The sequence below is a fragment of the Agelaius tricolor genome, unplaced genomic scaffold (assembly GCF_023055355.1).
Source record: "Agelaius tricolor isolate 1412-34295 unplaced genomic scaffold, bAgeTri1.0.p SCAF_15, whole genome shotgun sequence".
Lineage (NCBI taxonomy): Eukaryota > Metazoa > Chordata > Aves > Passeriformes > Icteridae > Agelaius > Agelaius tricolor.
The window spans coordinates 15,115,475-15,129,108 of record NW_027269275.1 but is presented as its reverse complement, the minus strand read 5'-3'; the positions used below and the strand labels follow the sequence as shown (position 1 = coordinate 15,129,108).

Here is a 13,634-nt window from a genome sequence, read left to right as displayed (position 1 = left end):
AGAGTACCTTGTGTCAGACCTGTGACTTCAGTGCAGACCAAGAGAATGCAGCTCTTGCCTTAAGCAGGTCCCCAGTTGCTCTGACAGTCACGGCTTTGGAATGATGACAGGGGCCTGTTTATTGCTATGGAGACATGGAAAAAGAATGGAAACATGGAATTACGTGTGTCATACACAGAAGAATGAACTCATACTAGAAGTCTGCTCAAGGATCTTGTTTTTCTTCCTGCTGGCCGTGGCTTCACAGCAGTAGTTCAGTTTTTGTGTACTCTCAAGGCATAATTGCATTTAAATTTATTATATATATATATATATAAAAATACATACAAAGACTGTGTAGCCATATGGATCCAGCTGGGACTCGAAGGATCCTTTGTGAGCTGCAGGGCTCAGCCGGGGTCCCTGGTCCCCGGTCCCTGGCAGCGGAGCCGCCGCTGCTCCCGGTGCTGTCCGGGCTGTGCCCGCTCCGTTCCGCCATGGCGCGCGCGCTCCGTTTATCCATCGCCATGGCAACGGCCACGCCCGCAGGACCCCCTCGCGCGCCGCCATAGCTGCCCACGCAGCGCCTGACGCGCGGGCGCCGCGCGGTGGCCGAAACCGGCCCGTGAGCGGAGGCGGCCGGCGGGCTCCTGCAGGCGTTGGGCGGTCCTTGGGCTCCGCGCTGCCGCGGAGCACGCTGGGAATGGGAGTCTCGCACCCTACGGCGCTGAAGGGAGCAGAGCGGAACGGGGACACGGTTCCCAGCGTGCAGCGCGCCGAAGGGGGGGACGGGGCTTTGCACGCTCCGCCTCTCGGGAGTTGTAGTCTCGGTGAGAGACAGGGACGGGCGGACCGGAGTGACGAGGACTGCGCTTCCCGTCGGGCGGCGCGGCCCCATTGTGGGCACGCTCGCAGCCCATTGGCTGCCGGCCGCGGCCGGGCCTCGCTCCCCGCCCGCTGACACAAAGCGGGTCCAAGATGGCGGAGGCGGGCGCGGGGAGCCCGCACGGCGGGGACGCGGCGCCGCCGGGGCCGCCCGAGGAGCAGGAGCTGAGCCGGCGCCTCCGCCGCCTCTACCCCGCCGTCAACCAGGACGAGACGCCGCTGCCGCGCTCCTGGAGCCCCAAGGACAAGTACAACTACATCGGCCTCTCGCAAGGCAACCTGCGCGTCCACTACAAAGGTGCCGGGCTGGGGCGTCGGCGCCGAGTTCGGCCTCGGCCCGGAGCGGGACGGCCCCGGCGGGGCCCTCGGCCCGGCCGCTCCGCGGGGCCCTCCGGGCGCGGGCTGAGTCGGCAGCGGGTCCGGCGGCCCCGGGGCAGGGGCGCTGGGGGCAGCGCGGGGACGGGCGGCGCCGAGCTCCGGGAGCCTGCTCGGCCCCGAGCCCCGGCTGGGCTGCTCGGGCCGGGCTGCCGGGGCTCGGGAGCGGAGGCGCTGGGGAGCCGGGGGCTCTGCCCGGCGGGGTGTGTGGCCTTATATAACGCTGTGCTGTGCCGCTGGACCGGGCCCGGTGCGGGCAGACCGGCTGTTTACTCTGTCATCCTGCTCAAAGGCAGCCCAGCGCTCGGATGGTCCCGACACGCTGCCTGCCTGGGCTTTGGCTCCTCGGGTTTACACCACTGAGCTGCTCGCTGACTTGTAGTGCGATGTTTTCCTTGCTCGCTGTTGGAGCTGTTCTCCCTACCCACCCAGCGGAGAAGAGATCATTCCTTTTCCAGCCTGGCTAGTAAACACTGATGTCATTCCCTTCTTGTGTAATCATTTTTGTCTTCTCTCTGTGTACATTGGTCTTCAAATTGTGTCTGTGGGGAGGGGGAGAGGTGGTACTGAGAGTCTTTCTCAAAAACTTCCTGGTGAAAACAAAGGGAAAGCTGAAATGCTTGTGCCGTAGGAATTGTTCTTGGTGGCAGTGCAGAGTTGTGTATGCTGGTTCTCTGGAACGTGTACTTTAAATGGCTGGCTCCGTGTAGAAACAGATCCCTGCTGGCTTCAGACAGCGAGGCTTTAGATCAGGATACATGAGAGGCCAGATCCCCTCAGTACTTACATTTCTGTTCTTTCTTAGGTCACGGTAAAAATCACAAAGATGCTGCCTCGGTCAGGGCCACTCACCCCATCCCTGCAGCCTGTGGCATTTATTACTTTGAAGTGAAGATCGTCAGTAAAGGTAGAGATGGGTAAGTGCTCCTTGCAGCCCAGTGCCTGGGATGTGTGGCTGGCAGCTCTGCTGGACTCTGGCCTCCTTTCCGGAAGGGTTCCAGCTCCCTGTTCCAGGCAGGCACAGCACGGGCAGGTTTTGTCTCCTGCTGAATGGATCCAAACGAGGTGGAATGCCCTGGAAGCAGAGGCACTGGCACAGCTGTGTCCTGAGCTCTTGGAGATGGGGACTTCTAAAAAAAAAAATTCAGTAGATTGGGGGTCTCTGGTGTGATATGAATTAAAGTAGGTTTTCTTCTTGCTGGCAAGGTCTGGTCACTCTGGTTTCTGGAATTGTGATGCCTCAGAAATGAAGTGAAGCAGAAGGGAGGAGCCTTGAGCTTAATTTTGGACTGCTGCAGTGGTGTTGATGTGGTGAAGAGTACTGGAACACTGGGGAAAGCAGTAAAGGGGCATTTCTAACAAGGTCTGGAGTTCTCTTGTTAATGTGGGTTTAATTTTTACTCATTATGAAGGTGTTAGTCTGCTCTGTGTGGATGGCCCTGGCATTGTTTGTTGTTAAATGATGAATATGGCAGGAATATTATCTGGAAGGCAAAGCCACACAGGAGGAGGGATTTAATCCAGTCCTTCAGGTGTGACATTTGAACTCCGACCAGTTTAAGGGTTGTGGGGAAGGCAGCAGATGTTCCTACTAAAAACCAAACAAAAGTGACAACTTGTTACAGTTGATTTTTTTTGCTATCATTGTTGAAGTGAGAAGTGGCCTACTTGTAAAGGGACTTGGAAGGATCTTGGTTTGTGCTGCATTTAGGCCCTTGATAATTACTAGGTTATCTGCAAAGGTGGATGCTGGGCTGAATTCCTCATAAATGCAGGGAAAAGACCATCCTTATTCCTTCATTTCACTGACCTGGCTATTAACTGCTTGTCTGTTTTGAAACACTGCCCTTGATTAGTTTATGTAACTGCTAAAATTGAAATAATTTGCAGTGAGCTTCAAGACAATTTTCCAAAGAAATCACATTACAAAAGGTCACTGAACAGCACTTAATCTTTACTGCAGTCTAGATCAATCTTAAAGGGAGATAATAGATTTTTCTGCTTGTCTCCCAAGATCAGAGTTTTCTGTTTTAACAGTTTGTTGTTTTTATTGTATTCTGTAATTACAGTGATTTTCCAGGAATAATTAATTCCAAAGAGACAGACCCATGTGTGTTAACACAACAACCTGAACAGGAGCTGCTGCTAGCTCTGATCTGAGGTTGGGCAGTGGAGGGGCTTTGAGAGCCTCCCTGATGTCTCAGCCATTCCTGTGCCCTGTTTTTCTTTTGCTGGTCGAGACAGATCCTGCTTTTATCTCATACAGGGTGGTGCTGGGGATTTGTGGTTGTGAATTTCCACTGTAGCTGCTGCCTGGCTGTCACTTGAGAACGTGTTTTTGTGTGTCTCACCTTTAATAGTTTGAATTGTTCCTGCTGGAGGCTCAGTGTGTTGTACTGGTGAACTGTGGCAGGGATCTCTTCTGGGGAGGCTCCCCAGTGTTGATTCCATCATGGTGATGTCAGTTCAAAGGATTGATTGAAGGTGCAGACATCTAAAGAAGGGATTGAGGGAATGAAGTTCTGAAGCAGTGTAAGTGGCAAAGCCTGTCCCTAGGAGCAACACTTTAGCAAGGGGAGAGGAAGAGGAATCCTTCTTTCAGAATGGGTGTTTCAGCCTCTGCCCTAGAGGTGGTTATTTGACTTCTGTGTGAGGTGAGGATGTGCAGTTATTCCCTGTGTATCTCCTTCTGGAGTTGGTGATGGCATTTCACATTTGGGTTTAAAATCTGAGTGATTTGGTTTCAAAACAAGACTTACTCAAGAAAGGCTTTAGTGAATTAAATTTCAGGAAGTGTTGAGGAGTCTGATTTTGCTCAAAGCTGTTGTCTTCCTGTGCTCAGCATTGTTAGTTTAGGGCACTGCACTCTGGTTAGATACTGATACTTGCTAATAAACAGCAGAAATGAAGGTTTCAGATAAGAAATGGGATGGAAGCTCCCAGTGGCTCTTAATGGAGAATAAGAACCCCAGAGCTCACCCAATGCCTTCCTGCAGCCTGCCAAGGGATGTTGCCTGTGTGTGACCTGCTCTGATAAGAGCCTTCTTGAGCTGGCATCAGGCAGTGCCATTTTGGATTGGTGATGTCACTGTGGGAGAGAAACCTGAGCTATGGAGATGACTCGGGTGTCAGGACCACCTTTTTAACTTCTCCCCTGCTTTTCATTGGACTGAGAGGAGACCAGTGTGCTCTGGTTCTCTCCTGTTTTCTCCCACCACATCATATCCTAGCAGGCAGAGCACACATCCCTGCCTCCTGCTGTTTTCCAGGCTGAGAACTCCTGTGCTCGCCCCAGAGCCAGCACAGGGGAAGAGGGAAGGAGGGATTGCAGCAGCACAGACACAATGTTGCTTTCTCCTGCCACAGCTGGTAGAAAAACTTCTTCTTTTGCACTGCCCTGTCTCCCCTGTGCCTTAAGGCACCTGCCCCAGAAAGGTGCTTTTGTTAAAGAAGCAAACAATGATTTATGAAAGCTCTGCCTTTGCCATCATTGGACTTTTCTCCCTCAGCATTGGTAAAATCCTTTGCTGGTGGATATTTCAAAGCAACTACAGCATCCAAAAATTCCATTTAGTGCATGTAAGAAACTTTTAAGACTGATCAGGCTTTCTTAGTTTTGGATTTTCCACTGCTCATGAGATAAAACCACAGTTCTTTGAGAAGGACAAGCATGATTCAAACTTACTTTTAGTTGAACAGTAGCTATTTTTTATCCTGGTGGATTTAGTCTTAATTGATAAGAGGTCATGTTTATTTACCAGGGTTTTTTGTGTAGTTTTGTTTGGTTTTTTTGTTTTTGTTTTTTTTTTTTTTTTCTGGGAGAGGGGAGGCTTCCAGGATACCATTGAAAAATTGTCTTGACAAGGTTTCTAGGTAGCATGGAACAAATCAGATCTGTCAGTCTGTTGATCTGTTGCTACTTCTTGATGGGGGAGATGGTTCTTATCCTCGGAGAGCAGAGCAGAACTCAGTTTGCAGTCTCTGGTCCCAGCCCTCCTGTCACCTCCTTGTCTGTGCTGAGCACACAGGGAGTGGTTCTACAGCACTTGGGGGTGATACATGTCAGGGCTGTGGGATTCTGCCCTTGCATTTGCTGTGTGTTTCTACCCCTTCCCTCATGCAGACACACTGCTGCCCTGTCCTATGGAGAGCTGGTTCAGGGAGATAACTGGTGGAAGGCTGGCCAAAAAATAATGGATGATGATTTCATCTGTTGATGTCACTGTCAGAAATTACTCCTTTTTTTTTTTCTCTTTAAATTGAGGTCTACTTTTCAGGGTTCCCTTTATTAATTGAAGGCAAGTCAATGAAGGGATGGCCTGAGCTGGCAGACAAAAGGGTAGGATTGCAGCAACCCTCAGTCCCATTCAAAGGGTTGTTGAAGAGTTTTGTTTTAAGACTTGCTGGTAGTTAATTCCTGAGCCATTGTGTGCTTGTCTCCTGAGTGTTGTCGACTGGAACAAAAGGACAAGAGGCAATGGGTCACAAGTTGTGGCAAGGGAAATGCCAGCTGGACATAAGAAAGAATTTTCCTTTGTGAAGATGGTTGTGCTCCCAAACAGGATGCCTGGAGAGGCACTGGCATCTCCCTCATCACGTTTGCCTGGGGGAGCCCTCAGTCTGCTGCCTGAGAGATGTTTCAGAGTTCCTTATGCTTTGGGCAGAAGGGTGAAGAAAGAATGTCCCAGGGTCCCTTCCTGTCCAAACCTCTCCACGAATCTGTGGTTGGCTTGCTTCCAGCATTCCTCAGATGAGCAGATTGGCAGAAATGCCTGTGACTCCTCTGTTCCTGAGCTGCCACAAATAACTCAGGCTTTCATCCCTGTGCTGTTCATAACAGCTCAACCTTAGCAGTATTTGAAGGCCTGAACTCTTGTCCTCTCTCCCTCCAGTACGTGGTTCTGCTTGGTGTTGATTTGTCAGCACATCTCACAGCCTCTGTTCCCCCACTCCATGATCTCTGCTTGGTAAACAGGAACAGGGACACACTCACCAGGGCAGGGCAGCCAGCCCACAGCTTAGAGGCTGTTGTGACTCAGAAGGACAAGTCATCCTTGTTGTCCTCTTTGTGCTGGGGCACCGTGAGCTGTCTGTGGGTGACACTGTGTGTTCCTGACCACCAGTTTGGTTTCTTGACTGGTTTTACCTCCCCCAGCCACGTGCTGGGATTGTGATGGAGTGTGACTGGGGAGGACGTTCCAGAGGCCAACCCTGATGATGCATGGGTTCTGAATTCTGGCAGAAGTCACCTGTCCTGCTGCCTCCTCTCCATTTCTGAGCTGCTCCTGGAACAAACAGCCCAGCAGCCTGTGGATTGCCTTTGCTGTCTTTTCTGGGACTGGTTTAGTCTTGGATAGCTGCTTACTCATGGGTGCTTTGGTGTGCTGGCATCCTGACCTCTCTGGTGGGGACAGAGTGACTCTGTGCAGGCACAGCAAGTGTGCTCTGTGGGCAGAGGAGGTGCCAGGGTGGCCCAGTGGTTTCATGAGGACTTTGAGCCATCCCAGGAAGCATCTCAGGCTGGCTTTTCTTTTTGCCATAGTGTGTTTTTGTGTGCCAGCACTAATGACTGTGTCCTGAGCTCCATTGTGCTCACAGTCTTTTTGCTGGATCAGTACCTGAAACTGATTTCTGCATTAGGTGAACACCCAGAAAGGCAGGAGAGGGAAGCTGGAAAGACATAAGCCACAGGGAATGCTGGTAACCTTCTTCCAGCCTCATTCCAGTTGCTTGGAGCTGTGCAGCCTGTTGTCCAGAGATGTTGGTCAGCACTAGCTTAGGTTGAGGACAGTTTACTGGGAGAGGGAGAAAAGAGTTCTTAGAGGAGAGTGGCTGAAGAGCTAATCAGCTTAGTCCATACCATAGTTTATTCTAAATCTTCCTTTAGCTTTCATACACAAGTGCTATAAGCCAGACTTAAAAATAGCTTAGTTTCTCTCTGACTGAAAAAGAAAAATAAAGGTCAGATGTGTTGGTTGGTTGCAGTCTGTACATTAGTAACAAATCATCTGCCCCTTTTCCTTGCTTATGTTTCTCCTTGCCAACTTTCCATTTCTCCTCAGCATATGGTGAGTGTGATGGCTCTGTGAAAAGCCATTTGCTTGTGTTCTCTAATGGTTTCCAGATGCTGCCAGAGGCCTGGCCATGGAGAGCTCTGACAGCACTGGCTGCCTGTGCTCAGGCACCTTGGAGTGCCTGTCTGGATGTGGCTGTAGGGAAGGGTAAGGGATATTCTGTAGGAACTGAGGATTTCTTGTGTGATCCCTGATTTGTTACTGGGAAGCCTGTAAATAATTTATTTCCTCCCCCCTTTTTATTTTTTTTCCATCCTGGTTTCCAGGAATCCAAAACCAACACAGAGAGGGGGTTGTTCTGATTGCAGGTAGGTCTGCTTGTTTGAATTTATGATGTTCTGCAGACACTCATTTAAACAACCCAACACATAAATAAAGCCCCCAAGTAGATTCCATAAACAGTTCCTGCCTTGCTCCCATTTGCAGATTGCCCAGGCAAGTCCTCCTTGCTCAGCCACCAGCTGTGCCTTGGTGTAGAGACTCATTTTCTGCAGAGGTTTTGTGTCAGTTGATGACACCTCACACAAGCTGTCATTGTTCTGCTACACTCTTCTCAAAGAGAGTAATATTGAGAGCAGCTTTTCAGTATAAAGGAGTCATGAGCTTGGAATATCTGATTTGCAGTTGATAGCTTTTTAAATTCCTTTTTTATCAATGAAGTGGAAATTTAAACTGAGTTATTTATAGCAGTATCATGGGCCATCCATTGTAATAGTTGAGTATCAATTTATCATTAAAATTATTTGTGAAATAAGGCAATGAAATGGAAGCAGTGATGGTGATATGTGACTTGTCCACTTGTGATGTGTGGATTTAGGTATGTCTGAGGACTGAGATTTCCTAGATTTGACTGTGATAATTATTTTTGTTGTTGGGTTTTTTTGTTCAGCTTCTTATGAAATTTTGCACAGTAAAGAAGAAAAATTTTGGGAAGAGGTTATTTTTGTTTGGTTATTTTTTCATCCCCCCGCCCACTATTTCAGAGTATCTGTTATAGAATAGGTAAGAATGTGACAAAAGTAAACTCTAGCAAAATCAACATCTTTAGAATATATGTAAAACATTACTGTGCTCAGTTCTTCAGAATATACTTGCAGTTAAATCACAGAATAATGGGAACTAATTAGTTACATATTCTAAACTTGCAGATCTAAGGAATTCTGTTTACTAATAACTTTTGTAAGCTGGATAACTTATGTAGGAAAACCTTTTTCTTTCACTTGAGAAGCCTTGAAATGATGAACTGCTGAAGAATTTATCATCCAATGTGAAGCTTTGACTCTCTTTCTTCAGCTCTCCACTGAAGCTGAATTGTGTTAGTTGTGTTCTGTCAACTCTGTGGCCAGATTCATTTTTTATCCTGCTGTTCTAGCAATGGGATTTACATTGTACCTGTGATACAAGACTGGATCTCTGTTTCCACACTACAATCTGCCTGCTTGTTTACAAGTTCTTTGTATTGATGCTCTGGTCCACATGCAGCCTTTGTCCCTTGTTGTGGAGATGTCAGTGTGTGAAGATCTGTGAGTTCAGTGTGTGCTGCTTTCCCAGCACTCACCCAGTTCTGACTCTGCTGCTGTTTAAAGAGAAAGTGTTCTTATTTCACCAGTACATCTCTTACAACCTCAGGTGTTACTTTTTCTCTGAGATGTTTTGCACATAATTAATCCTCCCTCCAGATCTCATGTAAATATTGCAGCTACTTCCTTCTGTAATTTCATTAATTATTATTAGGAGGAAAGAACTCCTCTTTTCATAGGAATTGTTACCATCCAAGCCTAAAGCAGAGGAAATTAGCCTATAAGGATGTGAGAATACCCTCTAAGAGACAGCTAGCTGGTGGTGGAGTGTTTTCTTGTGATTTGGGTATTGCATTTATATTATCCCCCTGTTTTTCACAGGGAAAACAGGGGCTCAGGGTGCATTTCTAATCTGCCTGTCTGTTATGATGGACTGAAATGCAAGATTAGTCACCAGAATGAAAGAGTCTTCAAATGACTTGCCCTGTTTTGGATGCTTTTCTGTTAGACATTTGTGGTAATTCTTAGCATTGTTTTTTTACTGTTTTCTAGGCTTTATTCATGGCAGAAAAAATGTTCTATTACTTAGAGTGGCAATTAAACAATCTTAAGTCCTTTCAGTCGTGGAAACCTGTTTAACTTCCCTAATACATTTTCAGTGACTATGAGCAGTGCATTTGGAAGTGAGGTTTGTTAATCAGCAGGACAACCTGAACAAAAATCCTACTTATTCAGTTGGGTGTAACCAGAATAAATAATCAGAGAATGAGTATCAGTAATGCTTTGTGCTGTTCCCAGACTTTAGGCACCATTTGCCACTGAGATGGTTTGTGTGTGAACTTTGTTGGATATCAGCTGACTTGGAGAACGAGTCAGCTGCCAAGAGTGAAAAAAATAATAAATTGCTGGGACACCTCTGCTTCAGCTACATTTGCATTTGACCACAGGGTTTGGGGTTCTGTTGCACGTGGTGATGCTTGGGGTAGCAGATGGAGCAAGTGGTTATTCTTGACATATTTTAGTGGTGATTTTACTTACCCTGGTGCTTGTATTTGGCCTTTTCTTTCTTAAATGGTGCTCAGATCAAGTCTTCATCTCTGTATTTTCCATCTTTCAGTGTTCTACAAGCATTGTTAATCTACATCATCAGTCTTCCTTTCCTGAAGGTAGCACAGGCAAGGGACACTTTGACCCTTCTTACAGCTGGCAGATACCACTTGAACGTGATCCTAAAATTAGAAGGGAGCTGGGAATATGATACCTTGGTCTGTCAAAAATAGCTTTTCATTCTTCCTCTTGTCATTTTATCACTAATAACTCACAACCACCCTGAGAAGATGTTATGTTACCAGATTGCTGCCTCTCAGTTTTGTCCTGCTCACTCACCTTCCCTTCCACAGCCTTCAGCTTTTAAGGATTCTCTGCCTTTCTAAGGCTGGTGTACACTGGACTCCTTCTTGCCTCAGGATACTTGTAGTTGTTTTTAATGAGCTCTTCAAAATTTTATTTTCTTCCCTTTATCCCCTTCTTTTCAGCCTTGCCTAGTTTGTCTTTACTGACCTCTTCTTGGGGAATTGGGATTCTTCCTGGAGCCCATCAGTGCTATTTCTGAAGCACCATCACAGAACAGCACAGTATGCACAAAATAAAACCAGAACCTTTTCCACTCTAGAGATTATATTCCATTATGAAGTAGTTCCAAAATATTTGTTGTTAGACTGAGGAATTGGAGAGTGTTGGAATCCAGCATTTTACATGGCATAGGTAATTTTTCTAAGCAGATGTAACTTGTTTTTTCACTGCCTTAAAACAATGTTCCCCTTCCCCCACCAGAACTGCCACAATGTGGTTTCAAGTGGTGAGTTGATAAGGGTTATCATTTCTAACCACTCTTTAAACCTGGCATGAAGTCAGGACCCACCTCAGACAAGAATGATAGTTCAGAGCTTTGCAACAAGAGACCGTGAAAGTCTCTGAAATGCCACCAGTGTGGTGTATTATTCACCTCTAACTTGATGATTTATTTGTTTATTTTAGATTTAACTGTGCATGTTGAAAGAGTGAGGTGCATGATAGCTGGGAGGACAGGATTCCTGCCACATAGGTGTGGTTATTAGAAAAATCTGCAGGATACAGGAAGCCTTTGAATCACAAACCTGTGGAAGAGTGAGACATCCCTTGTTTAACTCATGGCTCAGCAGGATTGCTTGGCTTTGGCTGAGCCATGTAATAAAATGCCAATCCCAGGAATTTCTACTGTGTGTTGTGTTAATGCTGGTTCACAACTGCTTTACTGGAAGTCATGGCCTTCAAAACAAATTATTCAACCTCTCTGGTCTTAACTCTTTCATGTTTGGACCTTGGTGCCTGTTGGCATCCCTGGCAGTGTCATTCCAGCCTCCTTTACTGTGCCAGGGTGGGACTGGCTCAGGAAAGAAGAGTTCTGGCCTGGTGGCTGTTACCCAGCAATGCTAAACCAATGTATTTTTCCCCCCTTTGTTTCCCCAGCTTTCAGATGGGTTGAATTTTGTCTGCCATCTGGGTGAACCTCACAGCCACTTGAAAGAAGAGTGGCAGGGATTGTTTCACCATCCTGACTTGGTACCTTTCAACAGGTTAAACAATAAATACAGAGGAAACCTGTATTTATTATTTATACTGCCTTTCTTCTCCTGGCAGAGCCTTAATAAATCTGCCTTGCTAATTGTCAGCTAGTGTTAGAGATGAGTACTCAGTCCAAGTTCATTGGAGAAAGTCTTTCAGCTTTTTAAGGAAAGAAATACTTCCTTTTGTTTCAAGTATACTCCAAGTCCATAGGCTAATTGCATTTTCCCTCCTTCTGCCCTGCCTTTATTTTGCACACAGTGCAAAATTATTATTATTATTTATTTTGCACACAGCAGTGCTTCCCAGGTGCTGGGTGCTTTCCATGGAGATGATCTTTGCTCCTGGGATTCCTGAACCTAAAGGATGTAGTTCAGGTCTGCATGAGTTCTGTTGCTGTGTTCTCCTCTGTTCTACTCAGTGAGTTCTTCAATCCTGCTCTGGAAAAGCCAAATAGATGCAAATCCTGGAATTTCAGCATTAGCCACTTGCTGTCAAAGGGCAGGTCTGTTCTGAAGGTTTTCTGCTGGGTTCACAAGGATTTTTGTGGGTTTGCTCATACAAAGTAGCTTTAAACTGCACAAAAAAACTTTTCTTACGTTGTCTTTTTGGCAGGTTCTCTGAGTGTCATGTTTGTTCTGGAGAAACATCTTTTGACTCAAAGAATTGCTTCTCATATGGGTGGATTCCCCTTCTGGGACAAGCTAAACAGAGCCATCAGTGTCTCCCCTACTTCTGGGACTCTGTAATGCTTAGAGCAGCCTCATTAAGAGATCTCTTTGTTTCAGTTTAGGTCAGTCAGATGTTGTCACTCCTGTGCAATAACTTTTCTCATTGTTTTTCAGATGATTTCTGCCCAGTGACAATATATAATTCTTCCTGACTGAGTCACTGCATTTGAGATCTTTTATATCTTTAAGAGTTAAAATTTAATTCCGAAATGCAGTCATCATTTTGATTTTCCATATCTTTTCCAAGGGAAAGTCTTTTATTGACAGAAACAAAAACCAAATTACATTTTTTTTAAAATATACAGATTTAAAATGTAGCTTTGAAAATATCTAAGACAACCCAAGTTGTCGTAGGGGCCAGAAGTGAATGCTCTTGTGTTTGGATGTCACTGTGCTGGAGCAGCTACATGTTGGTGTTCCCTGCTGAAGTCCTTGGCAGCTGGGAAGGGACCCAAAAACTTTGTGTCTTTGAGCTTAATCTTAGCACAGTCATGGTGCTCTAAGACCTAGAGGAAAAAACCCTGGGAATACTGCTAGGTGTGTGTGGAGCCAGCATCTTCTGCCATGAGAGCTTTTTACCAAGGTCCTTCATACTTCTGAGGCCAAGGAGAGGCAGGGAGGGGATGGAACAGGCAGAGCTGATGTTGGGGCTGATTCAGGCACATTTTCTAAAGCAGCCAGTGCTGGGCAGGGCTAAGGTGGAGTAGGAGTCTGGAAAAATTTGGTGCTATGGTAACTGCCAGGGCTGCTGGTGAGTGGAAGCAAGGCTGTTCTGACTGAATCACCAGCATGTGTCTGCGTTTATTTTTGCCAGTCTGCTCTATTTGGAATTGGTCTAATGATGCAGCATTTTTGAAGCTTCAGATTAGGTGTGGGGGACAGGTCCAAGTATTCAGTGTTCACTGCTCAGAAGATGGTTTTAGGAGGTCACTTTAGCTTAGCTTTGCAGATTACCTATGATGCATAATGGATATAAATGTATTATTGCCCCCAAAATTATTTTTTTCCTGTTTCCCATTTGACACTGGGTGCTGACATTCCTGTGCATCCTTTTTTTTTTTTTTTTTTTTTTAAGGGGCTCTTTGGATCTCTCAAAAAGGAGCTCCAGTTAAGGGATACCCCACAGGGAGTCTGTCCACATCATTATGGTCTGAAACCAGGGGTGAGAACAGGCAGGCCACAGAGGTTTATGTTGAATGATATTCAATATAATAATTGATTCATTATTAAAAAAAAAAGGGTAGTAGTGTGCTCTTGATGATGCCCACAAATACTGTTAAACTAGTATTGCATTTGTTGCATACACAAAACTGATTTGGAACATTTGGAATCTAGGAAGTGAGAAGCTGTTCTGCACCAAGAAGTTCAGAAAGCATCTGGTGCTTTTGGGGGTGGTGGAGTTGAAGATTTAATTTTTTTCCCCTCCCAATTTTCAAGAGAATAGAGTGATTCCATTTTATTGATTT

At 46.2% G+C, this 13,634-nt stretch overlaps 1 protein-coding gene across 2 annotated transcripts in view; it reads left to right on the top strand.

Annotated features, from left to right (window-relative positions):
* Window positions 1-823: 823 nt before the first annotated feature.
* The window catches only part of RANBP10 (RAN binding protein 10), a 64,633-nt gene continuing 51,822 nt past the window's right edge, over window positions 824-13,634 (top strand). Inside the window, exons 1-2 of one of the 2 annotated variants that reach the window (XM_071440649.1) lie at window positions 824-1,162; window positions 2,045-2,156. In XM_071440649.1, the coding sequence (XP_071296750.1) occupies window positions 958-1,162; window positions 2,045-2,156 (317 nt within the window). In that variant the 5' untranslated portion in view covers window positions 824-957. The remainder of the gene's footprint in view (window positions 1,163-2,044; window positions 2,157-13,634) is intronic. The other variant, XM_071440648.1, reaches the window with a different exon arrangement.